At 28.0% G+C, this 15,158-nt stretch overlaps 1 protein-coding gene across 1 annotated transcript in view; it reads right to left on the bottom strand.

Moving 5' to 3' along the window:
• The window catches only part of LOC107442723 (uncharacterized), a 49,019-nt gene that overhangs the window by 15,036 nt on the left and 18,825 nt on the right, over positions 1–15,158 (bottom strand). The window contains exon 6 of the mRNA XM_087156539.1: positions 10,435–11,054. Coding sequence (XP_087012665.1) covers positions 10,671–11,054 — 384 coding nt within the window. The 3' untranslated portion in view covers positions 10,435–10,670. The remainder of the gene's footprint in view (positions 1–10,434; positions 11,055–15,158) is intronic.

Below are 15,158 nucleotides of genomic sequence, written 5' to 3'. Positions count from 1 at the left end.
TTATTTAAGTTATCACCTTTCATTATTAATTTTTATTTAAGTTATAATACTGATGATAATCAATAAAGAATTACATTTAAGAAAAGTGGTCGATCGTTTAAATTCTTTTTAAGTGTAGCGCTCAAGGGCACCGGCAGCGGGGTGCAAGGTGTACTTGCACCCCCTGGATTATTTTTAAAACAATTAGAGATATAGAAAAATAATTTCGTTATACAATTTTTTTTTAAAAAATATTTTTATTCCCAAAAAAATAATTAAGTAATTATTGATATATAACAAATAAAATTTTTTTTAATCAAACAAGAATTGTAATCGTCTTGTTTGCTGTCCAAATCAGTTCATAACGTTTTCAATTAATTCTGAATCATCTTTGATTCTTTTCTTATGCACACTTAGCATGCACAGACTTGGCAGATATCTAAGCTATATTTTTAAGTTTCATTTAATAGAGTATAAATAATATTATATTTTCCATTAGTTATTTAGTTTAACAAAGGTGTATAACACAAACTGACTTCTCACAACTGTAAAACTTCATCAACACAATAAATAAGAATGCGTGCGCAAACACGTTAGTACACGAAATTTCTGTTTGTAGTTATTTGTGTTTCAAAGTCAGTAGCTATGGCAGTGCCAGTTTCTCGTGGTAAAATTTGCAACTACAAGAAATCCGTACTTATATTTAAAAAAAAAAAATCTTGTTAACAATGAAGAAATGCATCTTGAAAAAAATGAACAGATAAAAGTATGTCATAACAAAACAAAATGTAATAACAGAACATTTTAAATTTTTTTTGGTTGGGGAGGGGGCTAGTTTGTTAGAGGGTTGCACCCCCATTTATATTATTCTGCCGGCGTCCTTGGTAATCTGAAATTTTATTTCTTATTTTATTTATTTATTTTAATTGCAAACAATTTTCAAGTGCTTTCTTTATCATACCTTTGAAATAGATTTGTTTATCAATTTAATCTTGCTTAAATCAATAGTTTATCCGGCCTTTATACCTTTACTTTTTTTCGACGGATTAGGATTTCTGACCCCCAAAATATAGGGGATAGCTACAATCTGGGAAACATGGTTCCTGTAGTTTGGTCATGAGTGCGATCCAAAGTTTTGACCCCTTATCGTGAATTTTACCTTTCGCGTATTTTGCCATATCTCCAGAATTTCTTTTCTCATTTTTTTTTCGAGAATTGAAAAATTTTCGGCGCACAATTATAAAATTCTTCTGTCCAAAGATAATTCTACACGAAAAATGAATTTTAAGTAAATATTTATTATTTTATTTAATAATGGTCCAAAAATATTTTTATTCCGAAGTATGCAGTTTTTTGCATCATTTTGAAGTATGTACATGACAAAATACGAATTTTGAGCAAAATCAGTTGAAGCTCCCGAAAAATCGATTTTTAAAAATACGACTTCAAAATTCAATTCGATTTTATACAAAACCTATGTAAAAATGACCATAAGAAAGAAGAAAATTATATTAACTAAAAAAAAGTATAAGAATATTAATGGAAAAAAAAACAACAGTCTTTTAAGCTTATTGCACTTGTCAAGTACAAGTCAATATAATTTTTGAAATACTGGGTAATTTTGCTGTCTCTACTTCTCATAAATAACTTTTGTAACGATTGATATTTTCAATAAATATTTTATGGATTAATCGAAGATTTTTTTAAAATTTTTTTATATATTTAAACATACCTTTCAGTAAATATTATTTAAGAAATATTACTAATTAAATTAGATGAATATCCCTAAAAATTTAAAAATTATACACATTTTAGCTAACAGATGGCACAACTACATAATTCTTAAATAAATTAATTTTATATAATTCTACCAACTAGAGTATATTTGAAAGAATAAATTAAGTAATAAATCAAACTCAAAAATAAATAAAACTAAGAATAAAGTTAAAATAACAAAAATTAGTAAGTTTTTAAATTTCATTTTTTGTATTTCTTTCCTTAATTTTCATTTATTGTGAACTACTCACCAATTTAATTCAACTTTTTTATATTTTATTTGATTAGATTTTGATTCTGAAATAATACTAAGAATTTGTTATTTGTAATAAATCTATTGCCAAAATTATTTACTAAATAATTTCTTTGTTAATTTGTATAATTTTTCCATGTGCAAATCCATTTCGGGTAAATCCGTGGTTAAAATTATTTACTAAAAATTCCTTTACTAAATAATTTCCTTTGTTAATCTATACAATTTTTCCATGTGCAAATCCATTTCGGACAAATCCGTGGCTAAAATTATCTACTAAAATGTTTTTCTTTGTTAATTTTTCCATGTGCAAATCCATTTCGGGCAAATCCGTGTTAAAATTATCTATTAAAATTTTTTTCTTTGATAATGTATATAATTTTTCCATGCGCTAATCCATTTCGTGCAAATCCGTGGCTAAAATTATTTGCGAAACAGGCAATTTATGTTTCTCTTTTCTATTTTATATTTTTTCTAAAATAAACATCTATTTTCCTAAACTATTTATGGTCAATTTTTAAAATTGTCCAGTATAATATTACCTTGCGCACATCCATTTCGGGCCCATCCTTGGTAACTAACAAATCAATGGACAGAATAACAAATCACTTCAACAGTGCAGTAAGAACGACACTTTAAAACCCTCTTGTTACACTCGATTTGCTCTTTTGTTTTCATATTTTGTAATCTGGCAATCTTTTTGTGAAAACATTTTTAAATCATTCTTGAAAAATTTCTGTCCATGTAAGTTGATCTGATTTCGCTACTCGCTTTATAGTTCATTTTTACTGTTTTTTCTTTTTATTTTATTTTCTGTTTTTACATGTTATTTTTACATATTTTTACTTTTTGTGTTCTATTTTATTTGTTGTAATTTTTATAAAAAATTTTTTTGAGTGCTCCTTACACTATTGTATTAATATATTTTGCTTTGGCTTTAATGATACAATATCAGAAAGCACTCTGTTTTATGGATATAATCGTGTGGGCTGATGAATTCCAATTTTTTAAATAAAATTTCAACCCTTTTTTTTAAACTGTTGCTTGTTATTTTTTTACTTATTATTTCTCCCTTTTTACATGTCTTTAATTTTTCTTTGTTTCATTCTTCATTTTGAATTTATATATATAATATATATATATATATATTATACATATATATATATATATGTTATATATATATATATATATATATATATATATATATATATATATATATATATATATATATATATATATATATATATATATATATATATATATATATATATATATATATATATATATATATATATATATATATATATATAAATATATATATATATATATATATATATATATAGAGAGAGAGAGAGAGAGAGAGAGAGAGAGAAAGAGATTTTTATAGATAGATTGATTTTTTTAATATTTTTATCTCAGATATTTCTTTTTCAAGACACTCCTCGATAAATTCGGCCCTTTTGCTAATTGTGCAACGACGCCAGCTACCGCTGCTGCACCAAAATCACCCAAACGGAATCATCGGCACAAGGCGATTTTTAATTTAAGTAACTTTTTTTATTAAAGCTAAAATTAAATACCTGCTTGTAAAAAATGATTAGTTCCGAAGTAAACAAAAATTTAAAGAATGAAATTAAAAAAGGTTACTGCTATGAAAAAAGCAATTTTTAATAACTATATTTCAAAGACTGTACTGTCACCCTTAAAACTTTAATTATGCTGTGATCAATAAATTTACTGTGGTTACAGAGCTACCCAGGTTCAACAAAGGAATTGCTTGAAACATTTAACATTTGCAACCAATTTTATTAAAACTCAAATTTTCAAACAAAAACACACTCTAAACATTTCCAAATGCTATCAAGTAGATATCACATATTTTCAAATTATACGTTACTTAAAGTTTAAAATTTATCAATACAAAATTATCTTTTCAATAAAATGCAATTAAAAATCTAAGGCACAATATTCTATTACTCCAAATCCAGAAAAAACAATTAAGAATAAAAGGCACACTTATCATGAAATCTACTAAAATCAATTTAAAAAAATATATAGATCACAATATTCTCTGAATCCGGTAAGCACGATTAAGAATAAAAGGCTTATCTTAAAATATATATCTTAAAATATAGTAGAAACAATGAAAAGTCAGGGTAAATTGTTCCTTTAAAACTGTACTAAAATCGAAATTAGCACTCCAACTTCTTAGGGCTTCCTTCTAGTAAGGCAATTAGCACTTGTGGGACAACAGACTTTCAGCATTGGGACGCTCTGTGGATAGGCAAATAGATTCGAACATAGCGGCTTCGGCTCAACCTTGCTCAAAACTCCCGCTCATCCACTCAGGGACTCTGGCCTAGTCCATTCTCCTCTCAGCCATTCTTCAGTTCTTCAGCTTCACCATCTTTTACTCTCCTTTCAGCAAAGGGAATGAATCTCGGACTGACCATGAGCTGCTTATCATCCCATGAGCTGCAGCACAACCAGTGAATATCACAACAACAAAAAAGTTCCATTATAAGAACAGTCACAAATTAAATAATACATTATAAAAGTGATAAGACAATCCTAATGAAATATAAATAAACTTAATTACACATAATTATACACTGAAATCCCAGTTTAAAAGGATAATTAAAATTTCTAATAAATATCACTATTGTGATTGAATTTCAAATTTATAATGGCGGTGCCACCTGAAGGCAAATCATATTATACACCATAAACACTCACAAGAATTCGAAAATAAGCAGAGCTAACCAGTGCAGTCATCTATTGATGAAATAAGAGAACTATTTCCGCTGAAAAAGTAACCCATCTTTAAAAGTATTGATCTAAAAAAATATAACAAATTTTTATTTATTAAAAAACAATTAAAAAAATTTACTTTAAAACTTGATTCCAAGCATTAAAAGTACTATGTTTGGCTTAATCTAAAAATGAAATTAAAATCTGCACATTTCATATAGTGTCTTCAATTGAATCTCTGATAGAGAACGCTATCATCGCCTGCGTTTTATAATACCAAGAAGTTTTAAGGCCTGGTTTCTTAGGACAGGACGCCGTCAGCTGGAAATCAGCGCTAACCTCTGATTGGTTCATTTGTGAGTTTGATAGTATACATCATCGAACGCTCATCTTGAACTACAATTGCCGTCCAAGTCAACTGCAGTTGGATTACAACGTGACGTCCCTTACGAAATTTTAAGGTATATTTAAGGTTGATTTGAGGTATTTTTGAGGTATTAAGGTTGTTTTGAGGTTTATTTGAGGTATATTTAAGGTTGCAGAGAAAACAGCAATAGAAATTATACCTCGTAAAGGTTGTAATTAAGTTGTACGAGGTTGATTTATATATACTTCAGCTTGTTTTGAGGTTGTTGAATTCACTTCAAATCAACCAGACTGATAAGGAGATTTTTAAGGTATACCAGGTTTATTTTCTTACACTTGTAACAAAGGAGGTATTTTTGAGGTATAAAATTTTTACCTTATTTCAACTAACGATAAAAAGGTATTTATTGAGGTATATGAACTCATTTTATTTATACCTAAGCTTATTTTGAGGTTGTTTTAAATTCACTTCAAATCATCCAGACTGATAAGATGATTTTTAAGGTATACGAGGTTGATTCTCTTACACTTGTAACAAAAGAGGTATTTATGAGGTATAAAAAAATCAACCTTATTTCAACTAACGAGAGTGAGGTAATTACGAGGTATAAAAAATATACCTTTTTTCTACTAACGATATTGAGGTATTTATGAGGTATAAAAAAATATACTTTATTTCAACTAAAGAGAGTGAGGTATTTATTGAGCTGTTGAAGTCATTTTATTTATACCTAAGCTTGTTTTAAGGTTGCTTAAAGTACACTTCATATTAACTAACTCACTTCCCAGAGTTCCATGCGAGCCGGCAAATGGCGTGTGTGTTGACAATCGAAAGTCTATTCGAAATTCGGTAAGTGTGCTTGACATTTATTAATTTAGTTTTATCACTTTTAATCAAATATGCTTCAATTTTGAAACTTAAATTTTATTATTTTTGTTTTAACGACGCGTCCTGATCTTAAATAATTTAAGTTGGAGGATATTCTCAGAGGCTATCGTTGTAGGCTTAGCAATAAGAGAGAATAACCGAAATATTTTTCGTCACTGTTTTGGGTAACATTACTGGTGAATCATTACAGCAGGTTCTGCACAGTATATTTTATTGTTTGTAGTTCAGTCAAATAGAACTATTCTTTTTATTTTGCTTAAATGTATATGTTTTAACGTAGCAGTACGCACGCTGATTAATTGAGATAAATGTTTACAATTTCTCTTATAAATAAATCATTGAAAATTGAAAGATTTTTAAAATAGCAATTTTGCTTTGAAATTCTACTATAGCTGTATGCTTATCGTTTGGATATTTGTTGCAAAGTTTATATTATTGTTTATATATATATATATATATATATATATATATATATATATATATATATATATATATATATATATATATATATATATATATATATATATATATATATATATATATATATATATATATATATATATATATATATATTTACAGAACTTATCCACAGTTCCCTGATATTACTGAGATGGCCTAGGCTGTAAATAGCACATGCGCGACGGCGCAGAAGAAGAGACAAGCAAGCTACTGCTCAGCCTTCCCCTAGGATATAGTTCTGAATTTATGCCTAAAAGAAAAAGTAATCTCTCCAAATAAACTACAGAATTTATGTAATTGTTGATAACAATAGTTTGCTAGATATTTGATAATTGAAAACTAGTAACTGTACTAGCTCACTTCTTCATGTTTGATCACAAAACTGCTATTTTCACTACATGTTATTTTCTCGCATTTTACCCACGTTAATTATTTACTAACCAGATTGTTATTACTTATTAGAATATTGGGCAGAATGAAATTAAATCCGATTTCAAGTTTATATGACAATTTGTTTCAATGTTATGAGCTTTTTCATGCAGCTGTTTATGGTTCACTACTTCAAAAATGTGCGAATTTCGGAAATCTTAAATATTTTAGAAATAAGTCAGTATAGTATGCAATTTTAATCCTGAATTGAATAAAATCAATTGCAAATAAAAACATTTATTGTTGAAAGTAATATGTATTATTTTGAGTTTCATCCTATGGGATGTGTATTTATATTTAAACAAGTGTTTGTAACAACTAACTATTAGTTTTATTCTTCTCGGTATTATAAGTTATATAGGAGATATTATACTCAATTTATTTTAAAAGTATTATTTCAAATCATTCTCTCTTAGACATTTTCCTCACATAAAATTACTCACAACTTTAAAATAAATGCTCCTTATCAGCTTGTAATTTGTTCTATTCGATAGAGTGTAAAAAAAGAATAAAAATTGGTACATAACTTTAAAATTTTAATTTATTAAACGATTGTAGATTCTTGATTACATTGATTAAAATAACTATTTTTTTAAGAAACTCTGATGTGATTGGCAATAACATAAGTCCTTTTCAGAATCAGCGTCAAAAATTTAAAAAAAAGCTGCTAGTTTCATGAAGTCTGACAAAAAGTTGAAAAATATGGACTAGGTTTATTGAGTTAAAAGATTTTTAAAAAAGAAAGGGAAGGAAATCTAATTATTAAACTTACAAGTACCACAATGTTATAGATGTATAGAAAAATAAAAAGTGTTAAAATTGCATAATAAGATTGGAATTATACAGGGTGTTTATAAAGTCCCGGACCCATTTTGATGTTTAATAACTCATAAAATAATAAAGATAGATTAAAATTAATAACATTAATGGTTAGATAGACTCAAAAAGTTTCATGACCCTTGTCAATGAGCTTCCACGTGTGCCCCCTTCGTCGCACGGAGAATATCAAGTCGATAGTCAATTTCACGAGAGGTAGCTTTCTTTTTTACAGAAAAGACAATCTCATCAGTCGTATACTTAGACATGTTGGAAAACTTCGTATTTCCACAACTAGAAGAGCTTCAGCCACATGTCTTTTTGCAACAAGATGGTGCACCACCTCATCATCATCATTGGGGTATCATCGTTCGTAGTTCTTTGAATGAGCATTTTACAGGAAGATGGATTGGGCGAGGAGGTCTAATTCCTTGGCCACCCAGATCACCTGATATAACGCCGCTGGACTTTTTTCTTTGGGGATTTATAAAGGACAATGTTTACAGGAGGATTGTGTCGAACATTGATGGCCTAAAAGCCAGAATTACAACCGCAATAGCCTCTGTGGATGCCGACATGCTTGCCGCTACCTGGCGTGAAATTGACTATCGACTTGATATTCTCCGTGCGACGAAGGGGGCACACGTGGAAGTTCATTGACAAGGTTCATGAAAGTTTTTGAGTCTATCTAACCATTTATGTTATTAATTTTAATCTATATTTATTATTTTATGAGTTATTAAACATCAAAATGGGTCCGAGACTTTAAAAACACCCTGTATATTTGAATTTCTGTAAATGTTGTTAATGGTAATACTGTCTTCAGTGTATTTTATTTTGTGGCTGTGATACATGTCATGCTTTTTAGCTACGAGGACTGAATAGAAATGGCAGAAGATATTTATCTGAAAAGGAAAATTAATTTCATCCAGTTAATTTAAATGATAAAAAAAATACTTTCTAATATTTTAAGACCTGCCACTATTATTGTAAATATGACTTTCTTACTAATTTATATTTTTTTTCCTTTTAGGTTCCAATAATTACAAGTTTCAACATGTAGACGGAAACAGTATTTAAAATAATTTTGTTGGTTTGTAAAAAAAAGTGAAATTTTAGTTTTAAATAAAAGTACTTTGAATTTCAGCTGACTAATTATTTAAATTTGTAGTTTTATAGCTTTAAAAATTCAAGCACCTTAGACAACTATCTTCTAAAAATACGAGTATGAGTTCCCATAAATAATTTTTACTAAGTGTAGAATTTGGATAAGTGTTATTTTAAGATGATTTAAATCAATCTATTAAAATTATAGAAGAATTATGCATTTGAAACTTTCTTTTATAGCTTAACAAAAGAAGCAATTACTGCCGAAGGTTTAATATTAAAAATTTCAGGTTGATAAATGATCTCTACTAGTGAAAAAAATGTAATGTACATTATTCTTCATATAATATATATAATATCTTTATATATATATTATATTTTTTATATAGTGAGTCTAAAAATTAATAAACTAGGTGGTCCGTATAACACCTCACCTTCGTAAGTGCTAAAAAAAACATCTTTGGTTGATAAATTAATACTTCTAAAAATACAAAAATATATACTTGAGGTTACGAAATAATAACTTAAGGTAGAACATGGAACACATGGCGCTAATTAAAAATAACCTTTCCAATTGTTAAAATACACTTCAGGTTGATGTATAACAACCAGAAGTGTAAAATGGCCCACCTTAGGTTGAAAAATATATACCTCTACAAGCATAAAATTATATACCTGAGGTTGAAGAATAATTACCTGAGGTAGAACAAAATACATTTGAGGTTGATTTATAACAACCAGAAGTGTAAAACGACACACCACAGGTTGATAAATATATACCTCTACAAGCATAAAATTATATACCTGAGGTTGAAAAACAATTACCTGATGTCGAACAAAATACACCTGAGGTAGATTTATAATAAGCTGAAGTGTAAAATGACACACCATAGGTTGAAAAATATCTACCTCTACAAGCATAAAATTAGATACCTGAGGTTGAAAAATAATTACCTGAAGTCGAACAAAATACACCTGAGGTTGATTTATAATAACCTGAAGTGTAAAATGACACACCTTAGGTTGTTGAATAAATACTTCCACAAGTGTAAAAAAATATACTTCAGGCTGAAGCATATATACCTCTGGAGGTATATTTAAGGTATATTTGAGGTTGATTTTGAGGTATTCATTTGCACCCTTTTCAACCTTTACGACGTATTTAAACAACAACCTCCTTTATACCTTTAAAATATACCTCGTTTATACCTCATTTATACCTCGATTTTTTCACAAGGGGTTAACCACAGAAGCAATGGCGGACAACATCCATCAGCACATTGAAATCAGCCAAGATTTTGATTTTGACATTAAACATAGCTTCTGAATTAAACATAGCACTCGTCATTTAGCTCAGCTATAATGTGTTTTTTCTTGGACAAAGTCATTATTTGTTCTCTAAAACACTGGTCGACAATAACAAAATCAAAACAAATTCAAAATAAATATTTGTTTACGTTATTAACGCATGCGCAATGAGAGATAATGTCTGCGTTGGACCGACTGCTCACGCTGAGCTAACAAAAAAGTATTTTTTTGGCGCCAGCCCTACGTCAACTTTCCGCTGACGCCCAGATAAGGCGCTTGTCCTAAGAAACCAGACCTTAACCTGTTACGTCTTGTACTAAACTTGTACGTCTTGTTTACATCCATTATAAGTAGAATTTGCGAAAACAAAATACCAATAAAAATTGTCAGATAAAACTTTACAACTGTGAGGTAAAAACAAGCTTGTCTTTAAACATCATAACTTAAAGGGAGCCAAATAGGTGCAAATAACATTTTTTTTCTTCAAGCAAACCAGGCTGGACATTTTCCTTCTAGTAGCATCTCTTCATATAATTTTCATATAATTTTCATATAATTTTCTACTTTCGGAATCACATCTTTTTCATCATTCGAAGGATGGTAATTTTCGTTTATCTCTAAAGGTTTTAACTTACTGCTTGATTGAGTACCAATAATATCTTCTTTTATCACACTCAAGTTCTCGACTTCAGCTCTAGACTCCAAATCGCTATCTTCTGGATAATTTGTATCTTTTTGGGGAAGAATTTCTGTTTTATTAGCAGATCCATTGAGTATTTCTTCCTCGGTAGTGCGCGTAGCAGGCACGAACTTGTTTTGCTTCCATTCGGGAGACTTTCCTTCTATTTCAATTTTAACAGGATGAATAAATGGTATCAATTCTTTCTTTTCGAGTATTCTCAAAGTCATATGTTCAAATATCTGCAATTTTTTAAGAAAGGAAAATGAATATGTGTAGTATAAAAATCAAAAAAGAAAAAGAAAAAAGGGGGTTGAATGAATTATAACTTTTTAATCTCGTTTAACCTTCAGTTACCTTTGCATGTATTCAAACGTAACGTACTAGGCGGAAAAAAAGGATATCACCTAGAATAATTTTTCCACTAAAAATCGTATTTAGCAATTTTAGTGGTTCCAGTAGGATATGTGACCTCAAATATATGCTGACTAATGAGTTGCAGATATGCTAATTAATTAGCAATAAAAGTTTTGAATCTGAGGCATAATTTTTTCTATACTATATTAATATACGTATTTTTCTGCTGAGAAATTTAAAGTTTAAACTATTTATGATGAGTGGGAGGGGATCCGAGGAAAATTTAAATATATTATTTTTCAAGAAATAAATACCTAATGTGTTTAACTTACAAAAAGTTTAACTTTTGCAAACGTAAGCTAAAAAATTCTTTTATAATTTTTCGTTGTTAGACGATTACTAAACTTTTTTTAATTACAAAATACAATGTTTCTTATTAAGTCGTCAGCTAATTTAATTTTTATTTTGTAAAGAGATTTTAATAAAATATAACATTCTACGAAGTTTTACAAAAACATATTGCTGATTGAATGTGGTTATACATCTGTTTTTATTTTTGTTGATTCATTCTATGAAGTGAACAATTACAATAATGTGCAATATAATAATGATTAGTATGTATTCATATATTTGGATTAATATATTTATAGATTATTCAATGTACATTTTAATAATTAAATAACAAAAGCTAATATAAAGATACTAGTTTTGTGAAAGGAATCTTTTTGTTTCTTTGAATCAAACTTTTGTCACATCAGCATTGAATAGGCGAAATATTTTATTGCTTGAAAGCTGACACGAGAAACAATTTAACTATCATTTATTTAAACTTCAGCAATGATAAGGAAAAACTGTTGAATGCCATGTTTACCTCCACACCATTGTACCACCATATTACAATAATATAGGGTGTAAAGAAAAGTTCGACTAAAATACGCTCTAAAGTATACCCTAAAATAAATCTAGAATAAATTTTAAATCGACAAATAAAAAACACATTTTCATATAATTTCGAGTAGAATGGAAACGTTAAATTGTTCGAAATAATTGGCATTGTATTTATTTTGATTTTATAATTTCATTGTCATTATAAATAATTGACATTGTACTACTTGAGGCTAAGGGTTATTTCCTCTCATTCGACATTGCCATTTCAAGTGTAACGGAATTTTTTGACCTCCTTAAAAGTGCTTTTTAAAGTTTAAAGCCAAAACAAATTGTACTGCATTGTTTTTCCAGAAATTTGTGACTAAGTTATTATTATTTCAGTGTGAGAGTGTTTGTCCTTATCTTACATAAAACCTATTTTAATATCGCGTTAATTAATAATATACAATGTATTATACTGTGTTGCAGGTAATTCTGATCAAAATCGATTGCCGTGTGAACCTAACTAATTTTTTTTCACTATTTAATTTATTTGAGAAAAATACAACTTATTTAAGTTGCTTCACTATTTTAAAATTATATGTTTTATGCAGTGTACTATAAAAACGAGGGATATTTCAGGTGGGTCTTATAATTTTGCAACACACTGTATACTACTTATGGTGTTTCGAAGAGTAATATTTCATTATATACTCTATCATACTAACTAAAATAATTTAGTATAAATTAATTATACTAAATACTTCTAGAATAAATCTTCCGCAAATATTCAAAAAAAGTCATATTGTCACATTAAACTAATATTAAAGTAGCTAAAAGTCAGGAATTTTTTAAATGGAATAAAAGTCACAACTGTTTTTGTATCTCATCGATTATATATACATTCTTCCAACAGAAAAATATAATCATTCAATCATAGTTGTATAAAGTTTAATTTAAATTACCGAGTAAGTTTAAAAACTTGAATCACTTACAAATATATACGTATTTCTTTAATATTGCATTCAAAGTATATGTGGGTATAACTATATTCGATCATGTCAAATATAAATTGCGAAAAATTATGCGAATGCTGAGTAGAGGTAATTTATAAAAATGAAATTTTAAACAAAATCGTCTGTCGAAATGAAAAAAAAAAGGAGAAGGTAATGACTGATTGATGTAAACGAGAGTGAAAAGAGAAAAAAATTAGTGATAAAAAAGTCAAGAATGGAATTTTTGTTCAAGAAAAAAAAAATTTCTGATGAAACGAGTGTGAAAATTGCAACATTTGTAACATTTGTTTAATTAGGAATGTTATAAATACAAATTTTCTTTTTTTAAAAACTTATTTAATTATAATTTTTAATTACTTTAATATTAAAGTTTCAAAACCCAAAATTTTTTAAGAAGGCAATTGTAGTTGGTGAAATTGAATAATTTGGTGAATATAATGTGTCTAATCCTCTTAGTTTTGCTGCCATTTTTCTCAGTTTCTTAAGTACCTCACGAATTTAGTTTAAAATGAGACAATCGTATCAGATGTATGTACGTAGTGATGTTGAGAATCGTAAAATAAGTTTGCATGAAAGCTTGAATTAAATTTAAAATGTCTTACTTCTTTAACATTTTCACCAGTCTTGGCACTGCATTCAAAAAATTCGAGATTTTCACTCTTGGCAAAATTTTGGCCTTCTTCAAAAAGTACTTCCTTTACATAGAAAATGTCAGATCGAGCCCCAACTGTCAATTATAAAATATTTTCAATAAAAGAAACTTGAAATCTTAAGAAAAAAATTGTCATAAATAAATTTTTTTTCTGGGAATGTAACATTATTTTTGCGTTAATGCTCAATTCGTTAAATTCGCAATTCGTTAAATACGCAACTGTTCTTGAATTATATCAGTGGATACTCTAACATAATAGATGGTTCATTTTATAAATATGAGATGGCTCGTAGGCAGCTGAGAAGTGAAGAGATTTCGACACGAGAAGTTGTCGTACTATATGAATGCCTCCTCCTCACTAATATATTCAAACCAAATATTTTCTCACCCAAATATATTTTTTATAAATGAAATTTCTAATGTCAATTTTAATTTGTATCATCTAAATGACACAGTGCATACATACAGACATATTTTTTCCCATGGACATATCCAGAAATTTTTAAAGTTTCCAACAGAGTACAAGACATTGACCACCTCATAAAATTTTGTCCCAAATTCCAGAGGATCCGTGGCAGAAAATGGGATCAATACACTCAACATCAACTTTATGCTGATATTGACTGCAGGGAGAAAATCATCGAAATTCTTAAATATACCCTCGATGATCTGTTTGCCCCTGCGAGCACACCTGACTAATTTTATCTGGTTTTATTTTTAATTTATTCGAAATAATTGGCATTGTATTGATTTTGATTTTATAATTTCATTGTAATTATAAATAATTGAAAATTATAATTATAATTATAAAATTATAATTATAATTTTCAATTATTATAATTACAATGAAATTATAATTACATTATAATTATAAAAGTTGAAAGTATTTGTAAAGCTAACAGCCAAAACGAATTGTACTGCATTGTTTTTCCAGAAATTTGTGACTAAGTTATTATTATTTCAGTGTGAGAGTGTTTGTCCTTATCTTACATAAAACCTATTTTAATATCGCGTTAAGTAATAATATACAATGTATTATACTGTGTTGCAGGTAATTCTGATCAAAATCGATTGCGTGTGAACCCAACTATTTTTTTTCTTCACTTTTTAATTTATTTGAGAAAATACAACTTATTTAAGTTGCTTCACTATTTTAAAATTGTATGTTTTATGCAATGTACTATAAAAACGAGGGATATTTCAGGTGGGTCTTATAATTTTGCAACACACTGTATAATACTTATGGTGTTTCGAAAAGTAATACTTCATTATATACTCTATCATACTAACTAAAATAATTTAGTATAAATTAATTATACTAAATATTATACTACTAGAATAAATCTACCGCAAATATTCAAAAAAAGTCATATTGTCACATTAAACTAATATTACAGTAGCTAACGTTCAGGAATTTTTGAAATGGAATAAAAGTCACACCTGGATTTGTTATT

Source organism: Parasteatoda tepidariorum, chromosome 2, assembly GCF_982258835.1.
Source record: "Parasteatoda tepidariorum strain Cologne lab strain chromosome 2, Ptep-v5.0, whole genome shotgun sequence".
Lineage (NCBI taxonomy): Eukaryota > Metazoa > Arthropoda > Arachnida > Araneae > Theridiidae > Parasteatoda > Parasteatoda tepidariorum.
The sequence above is the reverse complement of the archived record's forward strand: the minus strand, read 5'-3'. Positions and strand labels throughout refer to the sequence as shown.